Raw genomic sequence first — 25,494 nt, 5'->3', positions numbered from 1 at the left:
TGGCAGGTGAAGATTTCCTTTGATTGACAAGCAGTGAGAGGATCCTGTGGTGTTAGGAAGTTTTTGTTCCTATGCTGATAATGAAAATAATAAAAAAGTGGCTTGTGGATGGTGGGGTTCACAGATTAGCAATGATGTGTAACGGACGAGTAAATGTCTCTCCCTTCCTGGAGAAATGTGGTGTGGGGGAGTGGAATGAGAGCAGGATAACATGTTGTTTAAAATACAGGTCCTTGTTTTCCTGTGGGGAAGAGTGTCACTTCCGTCCTCTCTCCTGGCATGACTGCTTAGCTCGTAGACAGGGATTTTTCTTTTTCTTTCTTCCCCTTCTCTCTTCCCTCACCTCTGCTCTCCTCAACCTTGGCCTTCACATGTAGAGGTTCCAGCTGAAAGTGTTAGGCCAAAACTGGTGGAGAAGGAGAGAGAGAAACAGCTAATTATACGAGCCATTGGACAGATATGGATATTTTTTGGCAGGCAAGGTGCAGAACTAGCTTTAGCACTCATTTTACTTTTCTCTAGCTGCAATATTCTGGAGGAGGGGAAAGAAAGCAGGGATGGGAGAGGTGTTGGTAGAGCCATATCTTAATTTTAACGTTTTTTTTCTGGCTGCATTTCCCTCTTCCCAAGCTTCCTGCGTGAAACAACACCAACCAGAGCTCTAACTTCCCTGGATAAATACATCAATAAATACTAGTGTCTTCCTTTTTTCCCCTCTTTCTCCCTTCACTCACACCACCACTGTTACTTGATGTAAACATTCTGAATCTTTTGGCATAATGGAAATGAGACCTTCTGCCTCTCAAATGTGTCCCATGCGCTTCTGTTTGGAGGTCATGCCTCTTAAATGTTGGTTATTTGTAAATTATTAAGATTTAGGATGCAATTCTGCTCCTAAGGAAATCTCTGGGAGTTTCTCATTGGCCACATGAACAAATCAGACCCTTTGTGCTGTTGTGTTTAGAAAAAGAAGGAAGCAGGCACAGCAAAAATTGTTCCTTCCACCTCCAGTTACTCTCATCTTTCTCAGTGTAGCTAAATCAGCTTAACATGAAATGCTTTAGCCTCATTTATTTCACTGGGCACATGTTTCCTGGTGGGAGACTAAATGGGTAATAAGTTTGTCAGCATCTGAAAATAAGTGCAAAACTCTGTTCTTCATTCCTTCATGTATCATTATAAGTCTGTGCCCTATTGTGGGCTACACTTACATCAGCAGTTGCAGTAATAGAGCAGCTAAATTTATGTTAAGCTGCTGCTCAGTAATTACTGAAGGAAAAAGAAGCTGGCTAAGGAAAAGGCATCTCCAAGCTTTTCCCTGGATTGCTGTCAAGCGAACACATAAACAGAAAATTTGATAGAGCAACTCCAGTTTTTGACAATAGAAAGCTGCCATAGGTGCCTCATTCATTTTGTACAATAACTAGCAGGAGGATTTTCTTGATGCGATAAAGAAGCACTGGGAAAATTTAGCCACCAGTTTGGGCTGAAATAGGCAAACCTTGTCAACATTGAAAAGCTAGGGATGCGTGTCTGCTTCTAAAGAGGCAACAGTTTCACACTTCAGTGAATCATTCACTTAATGCAGTAGCCAAAAGACACATGGAACAACCCAGAGTTTAACTCGTTCGGTCTCATAACGGGAGCGAGTATAGCATTTCTCAACATTTGTGCTGGGACTTATCCAGAGCCCAGAGGGCTGATCATAAAATAAATGGCCAAAAACATCCAAAATGAGGACCAACAAATCTGCTCAAGCAAAGGGCAGAGCTGGCTGTCTCTGTTACTTCTCTTGCATGTGCCTGAGTACAGGTACATCATTCAGCAGCATATGCTGGTCCTGCAGGCTGTCTGCTCTTCAAACCATCAGCAATCCTTTTGGTAATGACCCCAGGCAGCTGGGATTTTGGCACTGTACAGGAAACCATGTGTTTATTTAGGCTCCAAATGCTTGTACAGAAGGAAAGCAAGCTGTATTGGAGGGTCCTGCTCCATTTGTTCTAATTGTTCTCCAGAAGGTCAGAGATCACCCATCTCAAACTTCAGGTATTCTTGGCCAACTGTAGGTTAGTAATGCAAAGGAGGTAGCTAGTCCATGTCTTTTCGCATGTTAAGGAATGATTTGCACTGTCTAGAATAGGAGCAGGTTCATTTTGCTGGGGCAGCACATTTTGTGTCACAGTATCTCCCAGCCTGGTAGCACTGATGAGTGAAAAATGGACTTTCAGATTGGGTGAGACCGAAACCACAGTGAAAACCAAGCCTTCTTCTCTTATAAAGTGCTGCCCCCACAGGACAACCTGGATGAGAACGATTTAGAAATAGCCACAGTGGTCTGGAAGGTAGCCCTGCAGCATGCTCGAGTCTAGCAGAGTGGGCAAGGAGCTGTCCTTAAAAAGGATCCTGCCTCCATTTCCCTGTAATGTCAGAAGACATTGGGGCTTGGCTTGTGACATTTTGGAGTGATTTATTTAATGATGTTATAAAGAAAAGAAGAGTAGCTGTTATTTAGCTGTACTATCATGGTCATTTTTTCTCTTGGGGCATAGAAATGGGGATGCAAGAGGGGAGATGAGTGTGCTGGTGTCGTGTTTTAATTGCATATTCACAAGCTGCAACACACCAAAGTGAATTAACATGTAGTTCCTGGTAGGGGGCCTGGATACTTTGCTATCTGGTAGAGGAAAAGGCAAAAATCAGACATTTGTGCATGCACACAATAAAAGAGAATCAGGATTTACATTTGGTATCCAAGGAAGCAAGAGCAGAATCCTGCAGGGCTTCTGTTCATTGTTTAAATGTTGCCATAGCAATATCTCGGGGCACAAGTTACATGTTTTCCACTTCTGGAGTTGAGCTTTTCTTCCCTCTCTCTCTCTGTTTTTCTTTCTTTCGGTACACACAACCACCAGAGGTATCACCACAGAACTTTCCACAGCAATAGGAAAAGGTGTTCGAAGGCCGCGTTATCTGTGCGTGTGTCTGTTTGTCTGCTTTCCCCCCCTTGTTTGTTAATATGTTGGAAACCCATTTTAAGAGGAAATTGTTGGATAGAAGTGGAGTGTGAGGCTGTTGTTGTTAGGACACTGAGCATATTATAATATTTGGTGTAGTGGCGATATGCTAATTGGATAGCTGCAGGCAAGCAAAGTGTAGGAGTCGCTGGCAATTAGAAACAACAATGAACTTCCCAGAACTGAATCTATTCCTTGGGCAGATTAAAATACATTTCAGGTATATACACCAGAGCTTCTGTGAATTTAAATGCTAACACCACTGTAAGGACTCTTGAAATTCTGTTTTCACAGTGCTGAGACAAGATTTACCCTTGCTGTTTGTGAAAGGGAGAGAGGCAGCATCAGACCACTGAATAAAATCTCCTGTAGCATTTGCTGCAGAGCTTATACTTGTTGGCAGGACTCTGGGGGAGCAACATAACCAGGAAACCAGGAGAATTAAAAAGGAAACCAAACAACCCCAAAACAAAGCAAAAAACTCCTGCAATGCTGGTTTTGCATGCAACTAGATAAAGCTCGCTCAGAAGTATCACAGCAAGACAAGTTAAATGAATGAGCTTTTGTCTGAAAACCAGCAGCAATTCAGAGCATTTGGTAATACTCTTTGTGTTTGCGGGATCCGTTTTCAGTTATTTGGCAGCTATGGGATCCATAGAGTCCTGTGCTTTAGAATAATCCTCAGAAGTATGGATGTGGTTTCCTTTCACATTTGTATGGACAGCATAATATGAACTGCCTTCTAGAAGGCCCAAGAGCTGGTGCGTTTCCTTTCCACTATAACACACAAGAATGATTGCTCTGAGGGTGAGACCTAATCCTGAAAGCTAGTGGCAGTAATTTTCAAAAAGTGTTAGTGTAGTTCAGATCTCCGGCACGTTTTATTTTTGCTCACCAACTTTTCTTCAGTTTCACGCCAATAATCTTTTCACTCATAGGCCATGTTACATGGGAAATCAAGCCAAGCACATAAAGAGCCTGTTTCTTGATGAGAGGAGTGCAGCACGAGTAATAACAGTGCAGATTTCTTCACACTGCTTATCGTTGTACCTCAGCCATGATCTTAAGGAAAAGACTACCTTAAGACCCGAGGCATTTACTTACTCTGTTCATGTACGTTGAACTTTCCCCAGCATCGTTGAGATGGCGAATAAGGTGGCCAGCTGGGATGAGGATGAGAGGTACTCCTCCTGCCGACTCATCAAATTACTGAAGCCCATCAGATTCCATTGTCTTGACCAGAATTTGAAGTAGGGAGCTAGGGATGAAAGTTTCATCATCGTTGGGTCTTCATCAGCTACAGACGAACATTTTACTTTCTTTTTAATCTCTAAAACCAAATATTAGTGGGCAAGTGGAAGAGGCTGGGATGACAGTCTCTCTGTAAACTGCTATAAGTGAGAATTCTGTCTTACAGAGAATTAATTAAAAGGATTGTTTTGATTTTTATTCACTAATGCCCATTTTTCTGTTCTAATGCAGCACTGCAACATGTATGAGCTGGTAGATTCTATAGTAACTCTTCCATGCAAACAATTTCATTCCTTCTACATTTATTTCTTTTCTCTTCTGTCATTGTGCAACGCTAAACCCAGTTTTGCTCCATCTAATCTCAACTGGAGCTTTAGTAATTACTTCAGCAGGATAGATCTTGCCCTGTGTTTTTTTTGTTTTACTTTTTTTCCTTCTCCTAAATGAGGTACAAAACTTGTTTTAGTTCCAAAAATAAATAATGGAATTAATATTTAGATTTACAGACATACAAGATGATCCAAATACCGTTTTGAATTAATATGCCATAAACTTCTGAATTTCTAAATGTTCCATGTTCCCTTTGCAGTCCTTGATGACATACTAGGTATTAATGCTTCTTTTTAATCAATGTATAATGTAATAATTGATAGGTTAGTAGGTATTCTGGCCCTTATTACTGCCACAGCAAAGCCTCAGTCTTTATTAACAAAACCAGGTATTTTGTAAGATGTCGTATTTTAGGGCTGAATTCTCAGTCAAGACTAGAAGAATTCGATGAAGGTGTAATCTCTGTGCATTGACTATTCATACCAATGACTGAATATTGTGACATGTTATAATTAATTAATCAAAAAAATGTTGTAGTTTGTCTTTTAAAGCCTACAGAAGAGGATCTACAAAGACAGAAAAGGGTTAAGTTAAGGAACTATAGTTTTCCCTCCCTTGATGCATGCAAGTTTCAAATGAAGTGTGCAAAAATGTATTAAATTCCATGAGCTTCTTTGCCAAAGGGCATACATGTTGTGTTAAGGGTTTTTTACTTAGCTGTTCGGTTTTACAAGAATTTTCTCTGCCGGTACTCTATTTGTGAGCTCTTCTTGGACAGGCAGATCCTTCTACAAGTGGTTATATATTATTTTTCCAGAGGCAAGCTTTTATATTTGTTACATCATTAAAAGAACTGAGATTCATTTTTGTTAGGGTTGTTGATGACACGACTACTATAGGGGAAGGATGATGACCCCATTAGCCTTTCGAGTTGCTCATATGCAGTGCAGTGTCTACCGCTTCCGTAAGAGTTTCATTGCATTTAACGCCTGTGTGAATTTTGACTGTATATGGTGCAAAGAATTAAAACCATAATGAATTTCTCTTTTGAACTGGAAAGAGGTCAAAACCCCTCACCTTCAGTGAATGTTCATGATGATATCCCTCTTCCTGTAACGTACGTTTCACTCAGTAGTCTGTCCCCGAAGATCGAGTTATATACATTAAGTCAAAGCCCGGAGGTATCTGTTAAAATTTACTGAATCAAACCATAGCAGAGGGTGGCTTCGTCCTTAAATAACTTTCCATAATGTATGGAAAAATTAATTGTATTTTTTAATGGGAAATTTTAGTTTTGGGGATATATATGAAAATCTCGTGCAGCAGTAGTAGAATGTCATTAAGAGTTGCAGAGAAATATAGATAATAATTTCCTATCACAAAAGGTATCATATCTGATGTAAAGTATCATTTAGGTAAGATTATTTTTTTTGCAAAGAAAGATGATAATTGCCTACAGCAAATACAAGATAAAATGCAGCCAATGATGCTGCTTCAGAAAGGCCTATCTTCTAAACCTGAGGAAAATTATGAGAAAAATTGATGGGAGAGAACGTGTAAACAGAAGGCAGTGAAAATAAACTGGATAGTTTCTAGGAATAAAATGTTTTGCCAGAGAAAAACCCAAGTTATAACAGAGTTCACATTTGACTATGAGTCTGTCTTTTAATACAAGGGAAAATCAAGCCAAAATTTAAGCATTAAACCAAAATCAAAACAAACTACTATATAGTAGGTAAAAAAAAATAAAAGGGGGAAATCAAATAACAACCACTCTAAAAAATCAGGTATAAAATGAATACAATTGATCTCATAGGAGAGAAATGTTGAGGTAGTGTGATGGGATTAGAATATACTAGAAATGACGGACTATTGCTGTTCTTGCTGCTGCTTTTATTGGAGACATCCTATGCACAGTTAATGGCAGTAGTGATGCAAAACCGATGGAATTACTCAATTAATATTTCTATTTGTCTCTGGAAAAATCATGATTAAAAGTTCTTATTGTCAAAAGAAAAAGCCAGTGGAAGGATATTGGAGAACAACTATTAGATATAAATATTTCTAAATCAACAGTCTTGTTATACTTTTCACATTGCAATGATGCAAACGCAATGAGCTTGGTAATCATCGACCATTTATTTTGATGTACATTTTAGGCAAAATAACAGAAAATCCAACACAGGGTTCAGCTGATAGACAACTAAGGCAGGGGAAATGTTTAATAGCAGTAGTATGGTATTATGGGAAGTATTTTCTATCAAGCAAACAATTTAACTCTTTAGTGATACTGCAGTATTTGTAGATAGAAGTTACGAGGCAAATACAGTGCACTTAAACTTTGAACTGCTTAGATATTTAAGTAGTTTAGAAGTGCTGGACAGATATTCAAAAATAAGTATTGTGGGGAAGTAAGTTTGAATGGATTATACAGATATCATAACTTTTTACAAACAAACAAACTTGAAAAACTTCTGAAACAAAGCTCGAAAAGAAGTATAAAAGAAAAATGAAGCTTTTCAAGCATGAGTGGCTGGGCAGGTGAGAGAAACAGAGGGAAAAAAAATTGTTTGACACTACCAGGCATTGCCCCATGTTATTGCAACCTTTGGCTCAGTCTGACCAAGCTGCCTGTGCACGGGATACGGTGAAGAAGCAGCATCCAGCTAGTGGAGTGACCACACAGTGTGCAACAAGCTATGTGACCCACGCTATGTGAGAGCACGTGGGAACTGTGAGTGCTTCTTCTAGCCTGTGCATTAGCAGATAGCATGGGACCACACAAAGCTGGACCACTCATGTCTCGAGAGGTGGAGGGAGCAAGGAAGAGGGCCTGCATTCCCAAAAGTGGGGATGTGCTCATAACCCACATGGCCTGTGAAGGTATCTGGGTGATATTACTTTGAGCAATTAATTCTATAGGGGTATTTAAAAGTTTTTCGGTGTTACTTGTCATTTTGTAAATATCTAGTATTGTGGTTTATCTGTTGTATTGCTGATTCTGAGCTGGCAGTGAGTGTCAGTTAATTAAATGTTGTTGTTTATAGTGATGTGATTTAAATCACATGAATTGAGAAGTTTTTTCCTTGCAACAGTTAAGTATTGGCAATATGATAAATAAGACCAGCATGCAGAGTGATAAATCAAAGCAAGCCAAAATGTATTGTCTCAGAGCTTTTTTCTAGCTTAGGCTTCCAGATATGAATCCAGATATGAACTTCTGCGATAGTTGGTCTTGGTACCAGGCTTCTTTCCAAGTCTGAGATTGACTAAATATAGAGGTGTCAAAGTTGGTATATCCTTCTTTCTGTTACTCTCTGCTTACAGGCCACTAAACGTTGCTCTGTTCACATTTTTGTCTTGCTGTGCATGGTTATTAAGCATTTTCGACTAGAAATTTATTTTTCTGTTTTCATAAAATAACTTGATTTGTGGACTTGATTTTACTTGTTCACTTCTTTTGCTAATGCATATACTTGGTTTGGGAAGACAGGGAAGAGGAAAGTACAAAGTAAGCTTGATCCTGAGTCTCTGCATAAGAGCTTTGGTAGTGTAGGTTGCAATTGTGTGCAGTGTCAGTGGGCTGTCTTCCTGTTTTTCTAGTTACTCTTCACCTGATTTCTTGGACGCGGTTTGTTCTAAACTCTTCTGAAAAAGTTACTGGTGGAAAATCTAAAACAAAGATACATATTTCATACTTACAGGTGAGGTTGGTGGTCACTTGCTCTGGTTAGTTTTGAGTTTCATAGCCTGTTTCATAGTCCAAGTACATTTTTTGTGTAAAATGTGTATCCTGCATTCAAGAGCCTTCCTGGAGTAGTAAGCAATTTCTTTATTACCGCTGAATGTAGTTAGCCTGAGAGGTCATGGACTGGGAGAAACTACTCTCTGAGGTAGCGAAGGGCATTCATTCGGAGGTAACGATATTCAATTGCTATCAACTATAATTGTCAACAGATTCTATGTCCTGAGATATCCAGTCCTTATTTCTTTCACCTTTTCTGAAAAACTCACCAAAATTGCAAGTTCTTAGAAGATCTTGACCTAATTAGTGCTTCCAGAGTGAGTGCATTCTCTGTCTCTGAGGCTTCAGCAGTACTGGTGTGCAAGAGGCATGTTTTGAAGTGACAGGCTGTAACAATCATACTTTCTTTTTCACCTTTAACCTTCCTTCCATCACTTACTGCACTCCACCCATGCTGTATGTATCAACTACAGCTAACAAAAAATGTAAAACAGTGGTATATTCTTTGATACTCAATTTAATTGTCTCCTCATTACTGTTTAGGTTGTCACTCAAGATAGTAGGACATCTTCTAGTAATGTGGCTTCATGAGATGTTGTTCAGAGTTACTGTGTCAGTGTGTCCAAAGGAAAACGAAGACTTAATAGGCCTGATTCTCCTTGTGGGTTGTATTGTCATTTATCACTGAGTGACACTGGAATTCAGACAGTACAAAATTGAAAGTGTAGTATTTTGTGCTCTCCTAACATAGGTGGAAATGGCTGTATACAAGATAGTGGGAATCTGAATCTTTTGCGGTGGCAGTCACCCCTTTTAAATACTGAAGGGACCACAGAAAGCCTGCTGACCTCTCAAATATTCCTAATTTTAGGAATTTTAGGATGAGGTTAGAAACAGAGTTATACTTCTGACTTTGTTATTCTGTTCTATATTATTATTACTTTTGTACCCTGGCTTTGGAGATAGCTTAATTCATTTTTACAGTCCCTGCAAAAGTAAGGCTATCTCATATGCTTGCTTATAGGAGAAAACAATATGGATGGCACGAGTATCACACGCTAACCTGCACTGAGCTTGCACTAAGAGTGCTGGTATAGCTACTGCATGTTAGGTTGTATCAGCCTTGAAAAGAGAAGACTTCGGGAGGAACTAATAGCTGCCTTCCAATACCTGAAGGGAACCTACAGGAAAGCTGGGGAGGGACTTTTTACAAGAGTGTCCACTGATAGGACAAGGGGAAATGGGTTTAAGTTGAAGGAGAACAGATTTATATTAGATTTTAGGAAGAAATTCTTCAGTACGAGGGTGGCAAGACTTTGGAATAAATTGCTCAGAGAAGTTGTGGGTGCCCCCTCCCTGGAGGTGTTTAAGGCCAGGTTGGACGGAGCCTTGAGTAGCCTGGTCTAGTTGAGAGGCGTCCCTGCCCATGACAGGGAGGTTGGATTTGATGATCTCTAAGGTCCCTTCCAGCCTATGCCATTCTATGATTCTATGATTATATAAATGCACAGTTAATAATGACTACAAATGTCTGTCTGGGTAGTCAATGTAGCAACCAGCATTTTGAAAATTCATACCCTACCTTAATCCTCACTTGTTATTCCACCCGTGTGTTCCGTATAGTGTGGTCATGGATTTTTAAGGAAGAAGGTTATATGTCCCTTACTGCTCCCTTACGGCTCCCACAGAAGTCAGTAACTTCCCTTACTATTGGAATCCTACCAAACTGATCATCTAGGATAATTTCTTATCATGTTTTTATTTGTACTCTCAGCTCCTCCAGTGTTTTGTAGTTTCATGAAGCACCTGTCTCTTACATACGCGTAATTTTCTTGCACGCACTTTATGTGGTGTTTCATTCCTTACATTTCAAATCAAATAAGAAATGAATTAAGCATCATCATTCCATTTTGCATCATCGTCCCATCAGTGTATTACATTAGGTGACCATACGGAAGCTGGCAAAACAAGACCTCTGTATAGCAGATGCCATCTGGGGTGGTTTCTCTCTCCCAGTCCCTTCCCCAGATTCCCTTGTCAGAGGTTCATGCAACCACTTCCAAAAACCATTGACCTACCATGGGACCAGCTAGATTACTACAGAAAGCCAACATGGATTCCGTTTGCTTACTAGGAAAACTGGCTTTGGCTGGGCTTCTCCTGACTCCTTGACTAGAGTTCCTTATGGATCTTGTCTGTCAGTATCTCATCCTCTCCCAGTGGCAGTAGAGTTCAGAAGTGCTTTTTTTTTGTGTGTGTGTGTGCAAAGCTTCCAAAGAGACCTTTGGTGCCAGAGGTCTCTTGAAGACTACAACTATCATTGAACTATCATGGCAACTGAGAGAGATGTCTGCGGACTGGATGAAAGCTAACAGTTGCCTGTTTCCGAGCATTTCTCTAGCTCTTTTTAATGAAAAGTTAAAAACTTGCAAGATATGATACTGTTCTTGCCAGCTTTTCCATGCAGATGGAGCTATGAACCAGAATGACGCCTCAGTGAAACTAAAGTAAATTCTGTATTGAGGGAAAAATGTACTAGAGGAGCTGTCAGATTTATTTCACTGGTATGAGTTGAACTACTTCCACTACTAAAGCTATCTATTCATATAAGTGTATGTGTGTGTGTTTAAGAGGGTAGGTTGCCCTTGGAAGTTTTGGAGTGCATTTGGCCTTACGACATATTAGAGTGATGATTCTTTGCACAGGTGGTTGCATTATAGAAAAATAAGAGGGAAATAGTAATTTTTATATATTTAGCAAAACACCTGCTTGCATACATCTCTCTGTGTAGGAGGAAGATAGAAATCTTCACACGTTAGTTGTGTAGATCTCAGAAGAATTATAGCATTGACTATATGGCAGCTAGGTAAAAAAAAAACAACTGCTTTGAAAAAGGTTTAAGAAACACTATTTTTTTTCAAAGCAAGTAATAAAAATATCCCCCACCTCCCAAAAGCAAGAAAAAATATCAGATCTTGTGTCACATCTTTCCCCCTCTACCATTTCAAATGATAGCTTTTAAAGGGAAAATGCCATTAAGAGAGACATTTAAATATAGTACAATGGATAGTCTTGTCTACTGTAGTGGTCACCACTAGAGATTCCTTGACTTTGGTTTTTGTGTGGCCTCTGACTCCTTGTCTGAAGCAAATCAACAGGCTCTATGTGCGCCGTTTTACCTCTCTGTAACTTAAGAGAAATTACTTTGCTTATGGCAGGACAGATCCTTCCACAATTAATGCAGCCAGAACTCTCTATTGTAAAAGTTCAGACATCAAAACCAGTTTAACGTAATTTAAGAAGTGGGAATGGCATTTAAGAAGAGGTTTTGTGAACTTAAGCTTTCAGTTGCGTGAAAGGTCCTTGAATAAAATGCATTTTGTAAGCACAATTTTTATTGCAATCAGTATTACAATACACAGTGTTTCAGTGCAGAGTAAGAGAGGAAGACAAAAGAACATGTACATCTTTTATCCTTAAACATTCCAGTAATGAAACAATTTAGAGACAGTCAAAAACATCTTCCTTATCCTTCCATTCTTAAGAAAGGTTTTTCCGGATCTGCCAGCAATTTCATGACACCACTAACTGTTGTATGTTCAGACTCTTAGGGGTTTTTTTCCTCCTGACTTATTTCACCTCAGGTATGGATTTATTTGAACAAGTAAACAAAAAATTTCTTCCTTAAAGTTAAGCAAGATCACAAGCCTGCCAATTCCTACTCTTAACAGTAAATACTTGCAAACATGAGTTTATTCAAATATCACATTGATATTCTAGCTCTAACCAAGAGAATAAGGAGTATTCAAATAAAACTTACTCAGGCTTTCTACACATTTTACACTGAAATTTTTAGTCATTTATTTTCAATTTATACACTGGAATGGCTGATAAACACAGTGCCCATGCTCTTTTTTTTCCCTTGACACTGTGAAATTCTACTTACTCTGTCAATGTTGCAGTAGTTCACAAGCTTTAAAGCTATGAAGTTCTTTTGTCACAATTAAAAACTTTGGTTGCTTCCGTTTGACTTCTTGAAGTGTCAATTTGTTGCACATTTAGTAGATGAACCGCTTCCCACTGCTGAATGAAAGGTTTCTATAGTGCCCCATGAACGTATAGATTTCTTTTTTTCTTTGAACCCAAGGAACTAATTTCTTTACTTTGTCTTTATAGAAGGTTAGGAGAAACTCAGTGTCAAAGTTCTAGACTGATAATTGCCAAGTGTAATATATGTCTGCCAGTGGCTGTAAGAATTTTGGCTGCGTTAAGGGCTAGGACCTGATGCACCTAACCTTAACTTTTGTGGGAGGTGTTTAGTCACGACCATACTTGCTTTGCTTCTCTTATGTTGAATTTGCTTATCTGGTCATTGCAAACCTGTATGGAAAGGTGTAAAGTCAGCAAGTGGCATTATGTATTGTTTTTGAAATGGTAATGAATTCTCTGGTATCCAATCATCTCCTTTCAAGCTACCCTCTACTTATGCAGACACTTATCTCCTCCCTCCTCTGCAAATGAACAGATAAAGTGCCTGGGAGAGTATGTGGACTTCGAAATGTGACTCAGAGGTCAAGAGATTCAGATACTCAGGCGGAAAGTGAAATTCACAGCTAAGGACAGTTTACTGTGGCCAATCAACCCCTAGGAACATCCCAGCACAACCAAAGGGCTTGATGATGTCTCGATTTCTCATGTTGTCAGTTGACATCAGTTTGCATAGGAAGGCATGTCTCCTGCTGAATTAGAAATACTGTGATGAGTAGAAACTGTTTGTTTGAGAAGGGATTTTCAAGAGCAGATCTTTGGCTGAATTTAAGGTTCCTATCACAGTTTCCAGTGTTACTGTTCCTATACATGAATCACTGTTTATAAATCTCAAATTCAGTAAAACAAAATTCAATTTGACATCTGGTAGGGAAAAAACGTAGTGCTAGGTTCCTTCCTCCTTTTTCTCTTTTTTTTTTTTTTTTTGTTCCTTGGAGTTGTCTGTAGAGGTAACAACACAATTAAGACACCTAAATCGATATCACCAGTGTGCTTGCTTTTGCTTGGCACATTAAGTGTCTTTTAAGAATTGTGTTTAACACAGAGTCTTTGTCTTTTTGTTTTGAAAGGTGCTTTGAATAGCTTTGGCAAATTGCTTAATTGTTTATTGATCTCATAGTTATTCGGTTTGTTATTCCTTTTTTTTTTTTTTTTTCCCCCTTAGCATTACTTCATCCTTTTTTAAAAGTCCTGGATAAAGTTTACATTAATTCAGAGATCCTTATCAAAGTTTGTGCATTGCTTAAATTTCATGTTGCCAGAGTGATAAGAGTAAAAGTTATATAGAGATATCTCAGCAGTTAATGAACCAAATACAGGAGATATTTTCCACATGTTCAGAATTAATTTCTCACATTGCAGGCAGAAGATAGTTATGGTGAATTTTGCAACAGGCTGCTCCCATGGGGTCATATTTTATTAAACTGAGTAAATTGGATGAGTCACAGCCGTGACTGCCTAGAAATTTAAAAAAAATAATTGACACTCTATCTCCCAAACACACTGTATTTTTCGTTATTTTTGTGGTGGGTGTTAGGTTAAGAAATGTCTGCATAAGCGCCAGTTGATGGAAAGAACAAGATAGTACTCTTTTTTGCATTTTGCTTTGGTTTACATTCCAGAAAGCAGATCTACTTCAGACATGAGTCTCCTACACCCTATACTTCCTTCCTTTACTCTTCATCCAAAAATCCTTGACGGCGTTCATTGATTTTTCAAATCTATCTGATTTGCCTCTTCTGTAATAACTGAGTTGTTCCACTATGACAGTAATAGTGTATGGGCAACAGTGGACTGAGAGTAGAAAGCTGAAGGACTGCTTTGAATTTTAGTATGGCAGGTTTCCCTCCACCCTCTGAGTCTATAGATGAAAATAATTGTGCTGCAATGCCAAGAAATTAGTATCCTACCACAACTCCAGAATGCTGTGAAAACAGAGCATTGGGTAACTGTGATTCCACTGAATGGAATCATTATGACTAAAATTGTCCAACGTTGTATTGCCTTTTTGTTCATATCTGGCAGGAATCAGACTATCTCACCATGGTACACAATACGTTTTCTAAATATGGGTGAAAAACTAGAATGTTCTTCAGAACAAGCATTGCCTAAATACAACAAAAGTGAAAGGAAAATGCTGACCCTAATTAGTGATACATTCTTGTGTTGAAATGTGATCAACACACCAGTCTTCTTTAGAAAGAAGTAAGCTCCTCCTACCAGATGGAAAATAAAATAAATTGAACATTTCTCATCCCTCAAAAAGTTGTTGCCAAAGCAGAAATATGTACATATTTTTAAAATCCTAATCTGCAATGTTTTGAAAGAACTAAAATTAAAAAACATATTTTAAAAATATAAATTTATTTTTAAAGATCATTGTAATTTGCCTCGTGCTACCAATAAACTTACCCAAACAGTGTAAGTTGCTATTCCTAGTTAGTTTTATTTTTCTTGAAAAAATATGAATGAGATGTGAGTAAATAAGACAGTCGTTATGCGCCACGACTAAAAGCAAAAAGTGATGATCTGGGTTCAGTTCTCTTCAGAGAACAAACATACACAGTATTAATGCCTTGGGACAAGGAATCCTCAATTTAAATTTTACAGAGTTTGTATTTCTAGTTTCTTTATCTCCAGTATTCCAGAAGGCATGGGAATTAGCTACCACCAGTATCTGTGATGGCAGAGGGTATAAACTGAAGTTCTCAAACATCAGTTCTTTGGGGAAGACAACTAAACCTGTATTTGAACAAGTTTACATACATAGTCTGCCTTTGTTGAAGAATCTCAATAGCTGCTGTTCTCACAGTCTTCAGCTCCTGGAATGCCATTAACAAATGTTGACCCGTAACATAAAGTCAATCATATATTTCATCAGACCTGTCTTTCAAATAAAAAAGAATTAGTGCAGTTTGCTTTTATGTCTGCCTTTTCAAAGATTATGTTGCTAGATTATATGTCAGTGTGTTTGAATAGACTAGAAAATGAATGATCACTTTGCAGTGCTATGGTACAGGCTATGAAAACACTTATTAAATAGAACTGATAAATGTAGTTTAGCTTAACTGTGCAATTGCTTTTCTTGTTAGATCCAATCTGTATATACACAACCCAAGTATCCTAGGTCCAGTCCTGCTGTGTAAGAATGTATTAGAGTGCAACGTACAGCATTCTTATAGCATGTTTTATCTTCATCCCTTACCTGATTCTTTTATAAAATCTACTTTAATTTTGCTAAGATCAGGGTATTACAGAGAAAATGCATAGTAACCGACTTGCTGTGTTAGTAAGTCTCTGCTTTGCACTGAGCAAAATATAACACCATTTAATACCAAATGTGCAATCAAGAAACAGCTGGGTTTCTTTTGCAGTGTCCCAGAGCTGGCCAAGAAAGTTAAATTAAAAGTCATTGAGTAATTGTTCTCATTGTTCATATGGATGCGTTTGATCCTATCTAAGTCCAAATACAGAGCTCTGATACATTAAAAGAACCGTTTCCTGCTTTCCTCCCTCCTCCTCCAAAGGCATTTAACACCGTGTTAATTCTTAGGAAAAAAATGCTATTTTCTGTAATACTTTTTTTTTTTTCCGTAGCTTCTACTAGTGTTCTGAGTGATTGTACATATAAAATGGACTGAAGGAGTTCTGGAGTCATCAAGATGCAGTAACTCAGAGATATCGATGTTAAATGGTGGTCTTTTCCTAAAAGGCAAACATTTCATGCTTGTTTCTCTGTAGGGCAGTATAAGTGCAGCAAAATTTAATACTGCTCTTACACGTGTTGTCGATATTATATATCATTATTTGGCTAGAATCTTAATGTTAGTAACAAATGGAGAAAGAAACAAAATATACACTTAAAATAATGGTAACTTAAATATATTTATAAAAGAAAAAAAGTATATTAAAAGGTATAATTAGTTCTTGACCATAAAACTCATACCCATATGAATAACGAAGCTTGAAAATTCAAATTATTTTATTGTGCATGGCTTGGCAATGCAGATAGGAGTGAATTAAAAGTTAGACTGAGCAGTTGTTAAACATCTTCAGCTGGAGAAGGTATATCCAAGAAGATTCCCAGGAAGGGAATTGTTATTTAGTTACAGTTCCAACTCAGACAATGCCTTGATCCATAAGGAAAACAATTTATTGGAATCTGTACATCTTGCTACCTTCTTTACATAAGCCTTTTTCAGCTTTTATGTTAGGAAGCATTAAGACTCTTTCTTCTACTCACTTCTTTTGTCATTCTTACTGAAAAGGAAATACCTAGAGACTCTGTGATCTGGATGCAGCCTGCAGGAGTCAGGATGCTTGACTGGATCAGGACTAGATCTCTCTACCATGCAGGATTGAGCCATAGAGGAGAAATGCAAGTTGCTATAATAAGCCAAGTGCAAAATTGGATTACAAAGTCATTAGAGGCTGTAGTTGTTCAGCACCTTTTAGGCCCTGGGGAAAGATTATTAAACAAATAAAAATGGGTTTAGAACTAAGCATTCTGTTATTTCCAAATAGTGGTTGTTATTTTTTAACTTCTAATTATTGTGCATCATACTGGATTATATCGCATATAAAATTTAGTTTATGACATCTATAAAAGTAGATCCATTCCTCTGTAAAAGCATTAAAACATTTTTTTTTCCCTGCCTGTATCTGTTTCTGTAAGTTGAAAGATTATATAACAAAAAGCTAATTTTTTTTTTTTCTGAGATTTTTGGACCTTTTTTTTGAACCAGAGTGCCTAAAAAGACCCTTCAAACTACCTAAAATCATTACATTTCTACTTATTTAATTTTTGCGTAGTTTAAGTTATTAATCTATTTTGTTCTGTATTTAAGAGAAAATATTTGTGACTATGTTTGTGCATGTGTTTCCACTGTTCTAACTTCATAGAATCAGAAACATATTTGTTGGAAAGGACCATTAGAAATCATCAAGACCATTTGTCCACCCAAAGTAGGGCTATCACCAGCACTGCATCAAATCAGACCTTGCTTTGCCTAGTTCAGTTGTGAAATCTTTCAAGAACAGATGTTCCACAACATGAAGCTTCTCTCTGCTAGAAGAGAAGCTCTACTCCCTCAACCCCTCCTCCTAGAAATGTTCTCTGGACCCTGACCCTGAGCCCTCTTCAATTTCTCCACATCTTTCTTGAAATCTGGGGCCCAAAACTCAACCTAGTGTTTTAGGTCCAGCCTCAGTAGTGCCAGGTAGAAAAGGACAATTAATAACTTCCCTGGATGTGCTGGCTGTTGTGCTCCTAACTCAATCTAGTATGTGGTGCTCAGTGAAAGTGCTTGTGTTCAGCTTGGCATCCAGTATGACTTCCAGTTTCTTTCCCTCAGGGCTGCTACTCAACCTGTCAGATCTCAGCCTGGACTGAGCCATGGTGGTTGCAGACATTTACACTTGTTGAACTTCAGGATATTTCCGTTCACTCGGTCCTTAAGTATCTCAGAATCCAAGAGACGAAATAAGTAGTGGCATTTGATGATATGGTTCTGGGTTTAGATTGTTTGTTTCTAGAATCAATAAATTAGAGTTCACTTCCCTTTTTCACTGAAAAAAAAAAATCTGTGATTTTAAAAATATATTATTTTCTCTACGTTCCTTAGTAGAATCACATAATTTCTCTGTTTTGTGGGTGTATGGTAAAGATAAATATATTCAGTATTTTGGTATGGCTGACCAGTCTAACAGTAAGCATACCATCAATGGCAATTATTGTTGATATCCTTCAACTCCTGGCAGGAGTTGAGTTCCTGGACCCAGGACATGACAGCAGAAGGATCCAAGTGCAGGGTGCTCTGTTGCTGTGGTTCTTGTTTGGCTCCTTATGTCTATTAGAGCAAGGCTAGGTTTGAATTGTGACTCTAGTTTTGCCACTCACGTATTTTGCTCTGAGGACTGGCTGTCTGACTACGCTGAGGGTCACTTGATCAAAAAAAAAAAAAGACTACCAAGTTGGGACTTAGTGTAAAACAGCTTTTGGAAGTGTTCTCCATGTTCTGTAAAGAAAGGAAATTTTTTTTCCTAGAATAAAATACAGCATTTTCCAAAAAATAATTTCTTATTTAACTTTCCCTGACAAATGACTGAGCCTTTGAGACAAGTTAGGCTAAATAATTTTTTTTTTCCTGAAGCAATCATTCACTTATCTCACAATACCTATTCCAAGAGGTGGTAAGGGTTATGTGAACTACCAGGACAAGAAAACCACCAAATTCTGCTTGACTACAGTAGTCTGCCTTATCTTATCCATCCTCTACATCTTCAGGTAGAGTATGGTTTCTCTTAATATGAGCTCTCACATTAATTCTGCCTTAGTGTACTTTCCACAAAAGTACAAGTGCATCTTGTAGATGCATCAGGTTTCGTTGTTGTATTAGACATGGAAACTATCAGGACAGATAACTGACATCTTTAAAGATTGTTGTATTTTCTTTTAAGTTTTTGACTTGCAGATTTTCAGAAGCTCACTGGAAGAAACAACATAAAGGTTATCATGTGACAGAATAGCTCATCTAGCCTAGTATGTCAGAATGTATTTTTGAAAGAGTAAGTGAATGCTTCTGCTTTGATTGCAATGTCATTAACAGGTACATGCTACAACTGGACAACAGTATTTCACTGTTCTCTCCCTTCTTCTCTAAACTAAAAAATTTACAGATCAGAGCTGAATAAAACATTTACTAATTCCATGTCAAATTCTGTGACTAGTTTAAATTTTTAAGAAACGTTTCTTCACGTTTATCAGAAAGAACTACAAATATTGTAGTCAGTTTTTTTTTTTTTTTCCTGCTTGAAATTACTTTTAATTTCAAAGTTTCTTTTCAATGTGTTACAAATGAGCAAACCCAAACTCTAAAATCTCCTTAGAATTTAAATAAGATTAGTATTTAATGGAGACTAGTAATACTTTGGTAGTATTCTGTGTGATGTGTTTTTCCAAACTTGGTTCAGTACAGATAGCTTTTCAGGGATACACAGATAGATTTGATTCCAAGAACTTTTTGTAAATTGTTCCCTGCAGAGTTCCTGCTCCATGCGGGTTCCTGTGACACAAAGTGTCAGTCAGCCATGACTTTGTTGCACTACACTTTATTTTTTTCACTTTCTTATTATGGTAAACTCTTGCTATCACATCTTCTTCCCCACATGTACACTATGCAGCTCAGTCCCAGATCTGCAAAACCTCTGCAATTCCATTCTCAAGTGTGTCTTGAGTGCAGTCTGCCAATTGTTGATTTTCACCAGATTATGTAGCAATTAAGATCAATTTAGTAAAGTATGAGGGAGAGAGGGAGAGAAATAGATCAGTTTAAATCATACTTTCATTATTTTCCTGGAGTTGAAATGAGAGGGATGATAAAAGCTCCTGATATTTTTAAAAAACTAAAATATTAAATTATGCATCACGTTTTATTGTGTATGCAGAAACAAAAGTGAACAGATTTCATACATCCTTTAAAGATCCTACTTTTACACACCAAATACCATCAAGTCAAATGACTGGCTACATATATATAAATATTTCTGTTGCGCATACCCCACCAAAAGGCAGTAGAGGCTCTTGGATAAACCCCAAATCAACTATTTTATTACTGACCACAAGTAAAATGAAAGTTAGACAAACTGAATAAAATGTGAAAATGATTTTTAATATTATCTGATTTTTAATTTGTTTTATTGAGACCAAAATCTTTGGCATTTTGCTGAATGACATTAAATTCCTGTTTGTTAAGAGTGAGTGTAATAGTAAGAGTGTTGAGGGAACTGAGATATAAAAATCTTGTATTTCAGATGCTTTAGCAAGAGACTTTGAAAGTAGAAAATTTTTTTTGTATTAAAAAAATGATAGTATAAGCATTTTGTAAGAGTTTCAAAAGAGATATCATTAGTTGATAATTTAAATATTAGCAACTCTTGATGGAAAATACACTATTAGGATACTGGTGACTATCTTTGTATTTTTTCTCCCTTTGCCTTTGACTTCTGAAGGTGTATTAAAAAAAATACGAATATGACTTAAAAAAAATTCTAGAAATTCACCAACTTCTCCTTTAGCAGACATAGAGCATTTCAACAAAGATTTACAGATAGCAGATATTTCTGGTATTTAAAATACGGTTTCCCAGAAAAAGCAAACTGTTTTGATTTTTTTGAAACAAGGAGAGATAAGTAGTTATTTTCTTCTGGCATCAAAAGCTTTTGAGTCCTACTTTCTAGACCTTTGTTAGCATTAAATCTTTTCAATTTCAATCTTTTCACTCATTTTGAAAGAGCCTTAGTCTACTCTTTGTGAATGAGCTCTGTATGTGGATATAGGGATGTGGTAAACAGTCATGATATTTAGCATTTTTCTCCAGCCCCAATCTTTCTTCATCCATCTATCTGGTTTTTTATAAGGTCACTGAGATACTATTGTGATAGGTGACCTTATAAAAATCATGTGGCTACAGAAAGCTACATTATAAAGGAGTTATGTTGAACGCTGTGTCCAGATGTTGCTTAAAATAGGTTTTCAGATACAAAGAATTAAATATGAAAACATTAGGGTAAACATAGTGATTATGCAAATAAGTCCTTTAAAGCGGAATGAAAAGGAAGGGAAATGGGTCACATCTAGTTTGATAGCCCTTTTAAAAGGAAGAGGAAGGGAGAAAAAAGAAAGAGGTGTTAAACTGTAGTGGTGCTCCAGATTATCTAGAAGAAGTAATCTCAAAGACAAAAAAGGCAAATATAGATGATTTAGCTTTCTGTGTGATCGGTGCACAATTGTTTCTTGCTGTGTCGTGTTTTGTCTACTCTATTTCCAAATGTTTTCACCTTTCAGAATTATGTCTCTGTTGGAAAGATTTCAGTCTCGTGAAATGTTTTGCTAGTATTCACCTTAATACCTTCATTTAACATTATCGCTATTTTCTTGGAATTTCATTCTCCCTATACCATACTAAATAAAGATTTTCTCCCTCAAGATCTGTAATCTTCAGGTATTCATAAAATCCCATCTTTTATTTAGCCATGTTGGACTACTCTGTCTTCATAAGATATTCTAATTACTCTTTCGTCTCTGAAGATCCTGGTTTTAGTTACTGTTTTTTGCTTTGAATCCAATATTCCTTCAGGTGCACCCATAGACATGATCAAGGCTGTGGTGATTGACAGTGTCTCCTCCTCAGAGACAATCATTTCTTGTCAGAGGAAAAAAACTGAGGCAAGGGACAATTATTTGGCCTGCCTCTGCCCTAAAGGCAAAAAGTTGCTCAACTTGAGAGAAATTTGTATTTTTGTCATTTAACTTTAAAACATTCTTCTACAGAATTTCTTCTCAGTGAGACTGCCGTTAATGCAGCATAAATGAGACTCAGTACATCTGTATTAGGAATGGATATTTATTTTAAAGTTAAAAGTTTTAAAATTATTTAAAGTTTCATACCTGCTTTATTTAATTTTCTGTTAATTTAAACGCAAAATAATGTGGGTAACAGCATAATAAAACCTAGCAGTTCTGTAGAATTCCATTCATGAAATATTTTATGGATGTTTGCGAATTGCAGTCATGAAACTTCTTGGAAGTTGGTTAAAAATATATAATCTTTTTTAAAAAGAGTGGATTGCTCTACATTTTTTTTAATGGTCTGTGTTGGATGTGTTGGTGTAGAAGTAACTAAGTTTAAATTCCTGCAAAGTCTGAATTTACAGCATGCTGATGATATGTAACTGAACTCACTGGTTGTTCAGTAACCCTGAAGTTCAGGCCATAAGGTTCCCATCACTGGGTAATCAAAATCAGAAGTTAAAAATAAAAAGCTTTAGTTAATTTCTTTTATAAAAAATCTCAACTGACCAACCAGCAAAAACAAAGAAAAAAGTCTTTGACTATAATTCAGCCCTTAAGACCGCTAGACTTGCAGTATAGCACCAAGTTAAGATTACAGATATTTAATTTATCACTTTTTTATATGACCATGATTTTATGTGTTCACTCGAAGAGTATTCATTGTGAGACTAATGGGCCTAAGATGCAGTGGTTTTTGCTGTAACAGCATCTGTAATGTCATAGATACTTTCCAGAAAGAAACAACACATTCAGTGTCTGCCAAAAAAAATCACTATGTATGTATTATCTATTCGGTAAATTGCGACAGAAGGACAAAGTGTTAATATTTTTCGTATTTCATGGAAAAAAACAAGAGAAGAAACAAAATTAGCAGTGTATGAAACAAGTGACCCAAGAATATGCTATGTATGCATATTCAGAGTGTTGTGCTGTCATCCAGAGGGACCTGGAAAGGCTGGAGAAATGGGCTGAGAGGAGCCTTGCAAAGTTCACAGGGAGAAGCACAAAGTCCTGCACTTGGACATGAGGAACAACTCCACGCAACAGTGCAGGGCTGGAGGCCATTGCGACCTGGGGCTCGAGCAGGAGGTTTGAACCAGGTGACCTCCAGAGGTCCCTTCCAACTTCAGCCGTTCTGGGATTCTGTGATACTCCAATACGCTGCTGTATGGAAGCACTATATTCATGACATTACTATGGCCCAAATTTCACTGTTTTTTTTCATGGAACTCACAGTGCCTGTTATCATCAGGTCAGGCATTTCATGGCAGCTGATGACTGACCATCTGGAACAGTTGAAGTCGTAACTATATTTGGCCAGTTACAGTGAAGAATAGCCAATCTAAAGCTATTGAAATGAAAAAAGTACTCTTTTATTTCTTTTTTTTTTCTTTTAAGTCTTCTGTGTCTCACAACTTTAAGTTGCTGTTGGTATTTTACAGTTTAATTTATATATATATATATGCCACATACAAAAATAAAGAAAATCATAGAAAAGCATATTTTGGTTATAAAGCAGCATTGCTGCATGAAGTATTAGGGGATGGGTTGCCAACATAATGTATGTATAACCCAAGGATGATAATTATTCTATTAGTGTTACAGTTGGAATTAATACCTCTCCAGCAGACCAATAACCAGTAGGTGAGAACGGTTGTCACAGATGCCGTTGCCCACACAACATCATTTATTGTGGACAAGATTCTTATTACTAAAGAAGAAGTAAATGCTTGCTGGTTTTGGCTAGCAGATTACCTTTGTTCTTAACTTTAACAAATTGTTTTTTTCAACTGAAATTAGGAGGCTTGGTCCATCACTGTATTTCTCTGGACCTTACTTGCTTTGTCTTCATCTCGCTTTATATCACAGGATCAAGAAATCCAAGAGAGTATTTTACACCCAAATTTAATCTTGTGGTTTTGCGTCCTTAAGATGATGGATGGATCCCAATATGGTCTAATAGGAGCCACTGGGAGCATTTGTGTTTAATTTTGCATCCAACTTCCTATGACTAGATATTCCTGATGGGAGTAACACAGATGTCATTAACTTGCTGAAACTTGGTTTTCAATTTTTTCATTGTTTCAAACTCCATTGATTATGTTTGCTTGTTAAATTAATAGTTGCTTATATGATATATGTGTTGAAGATAAATATGAATTGGATGTACATGTATAGAATTAGTATAGGTATTCATATATGAATATAATAATATAGTTAAAATGCAATATCAGAAAGGCATGATGAAATTCAGAACTTTGATCTTCCGATTCCCAGTTTGGTGACCAGTCTACTGGAACTTCTATAAAACTGACATTATTTTTAATACAGAGATTTCATTTTTAAATTAAGTTGGTTTTGACACTGTGATTGCACTAAGTAGCTAAGGACTTGCTCTACTTTTGTGCTAAGTATGCTTCTGTCTACCTGATTTCAGGCAGCATTGAGGGCTGCTAGGATTGATTCTGAGTAAACACTTTCATTAGGAATTTAATTCTGTAGAGTGCTGAAAATCTTCTCTTTGCACTGAATGCTACTGAAGGTTGCTAGGCACCTCAAAGGGTTAGTGACTATCACAGCTTGCTTAGCACATGGTACTACATATGTCATCTGCAATCTCATGGTAGAACAGACTTCTACTGCTGTCACTGTAAATTATTCTGTGTGGTTTTCGTTGTTGTTTTGCTGTGCTTAGAATGTGAGTCCACCTCTTGTGAAATGGTAACATTCTGTGGATGGAACTGCTGGATCCAGCAAAAACAGGTCGCCGAAGATGTGAGAAGAGGAAAAGCTTGAGGTTTTTTTTGTAATAGCAATAAAAATAATTAGTCCCCTGAACATTTCATAGAAAACCTCTCCAGAAAATCAAACCAGTCACTGACTGAGGTGATGTCACAGTAAAAAATCTTAGTTTTCTTACTAGCTTTGTTATGTCCTTGTACTTCTAATATTGTTTGCTGTGACATGTACATTCCCACATACTCTGTGTAATGCCAGCAGTATGCAGGATGCACTTAGCACAAAATAAGCATATCCCCAAAGCCTCAGGGCATTGAACTGCCCTTTTGTTCCATGTAAACTATTGCAGAACTACTCCCAGAATGACATGCTTTACTGTGTGTCACCTTACTGCTTTATTACTGGCCTTCATAAAGGTCAGACGGGCCTGACTCAAATTCGTGAGGAAATAATACTGTACGAAGCCGTTTTTCCTCATTTTCTCTCTACCAGAAGACCTGCGTGTTTTTCTCGGGTCTACAACAGTATTTTTGATATCGTGTGGAAAGCAGAGAACTGTTTTCAATTCCCATTGTGGTAATCAATGAGATGTAAAATTGCTGCAGTTGCGTGCTGCCTAGAGCCTCTCCTGACAAACCTCGTTTGGTTTGTCAGAATGCATAAAGCACTCATAAGCTTGTAGCATTAGCTCTATTTCCCTGTGACGCGAACGAGCACGGAAAGAAACCAGCTCTTAAGGAGACAATTTTCATTTGCTTAAATAACCCTGCCGTGACTGCGGTACAGCAAAATCTTTCTGTGCTATGTATGTTTCTTCAGGATGGGAATAGGAACCATTACCTGTATGCGTGATAGAAAAAAAAATCAATAAGCCCATGGACTAGCTCAATAATTATTTTATTTCTGAAAATGTCATTTACTCATAGAATGTAAAAAAATACAGTCCAGGTATGCTGATTGGTTTTTTAGCGTATTTGTGACTTCTCAGGAAAGTTCCTTTTTTCACTGTGCTGATG

The 25,494-nt window shown here is 37.3% G+C and overlaps 1 protein-coding gene across 1 annotated transcript in view; it reads left to right on the top strand.

The window, feature by feature from the left end:
* Window positions 1–4,157: 4,157 nt before the first annotated feature.
* Window positions 4,158–25,494, top strand: part of LOC147528474 (uncharacterized) — a 39,084-nt gene continuing 17,747 nt past the window's right edge. The window contains exon 1 of the mRNA XM_086612820.1: window positions 4,158–4,195. Within this exon, the coding sequence (XP_086468946.1) occupies window positions 4,158–4,195 (38 nt within the window). The remainder of the gene's footprint in view (window positions 4,196–25,494) is intronic.

The sequence above is a fragment of the Tauraco erythrolophus genome, chromosome 6, assembly GCF_009769465.1.
Source record: "Tauraco erythrolophus isolate bTauEry1 chromosome 6, bTauEry1.pri, whole genome shotgun sequence".
NCBI lineage: Eukaryota > Metazoa > Chordata > Aves > Musophagiformes > Musophagidae > Tauraco > Tauraco erythrolophus.
Note: the sequence above shows the minus strand (reverse complement) of the source record. Positions and strands in the feature narration are given on the sequence as shown.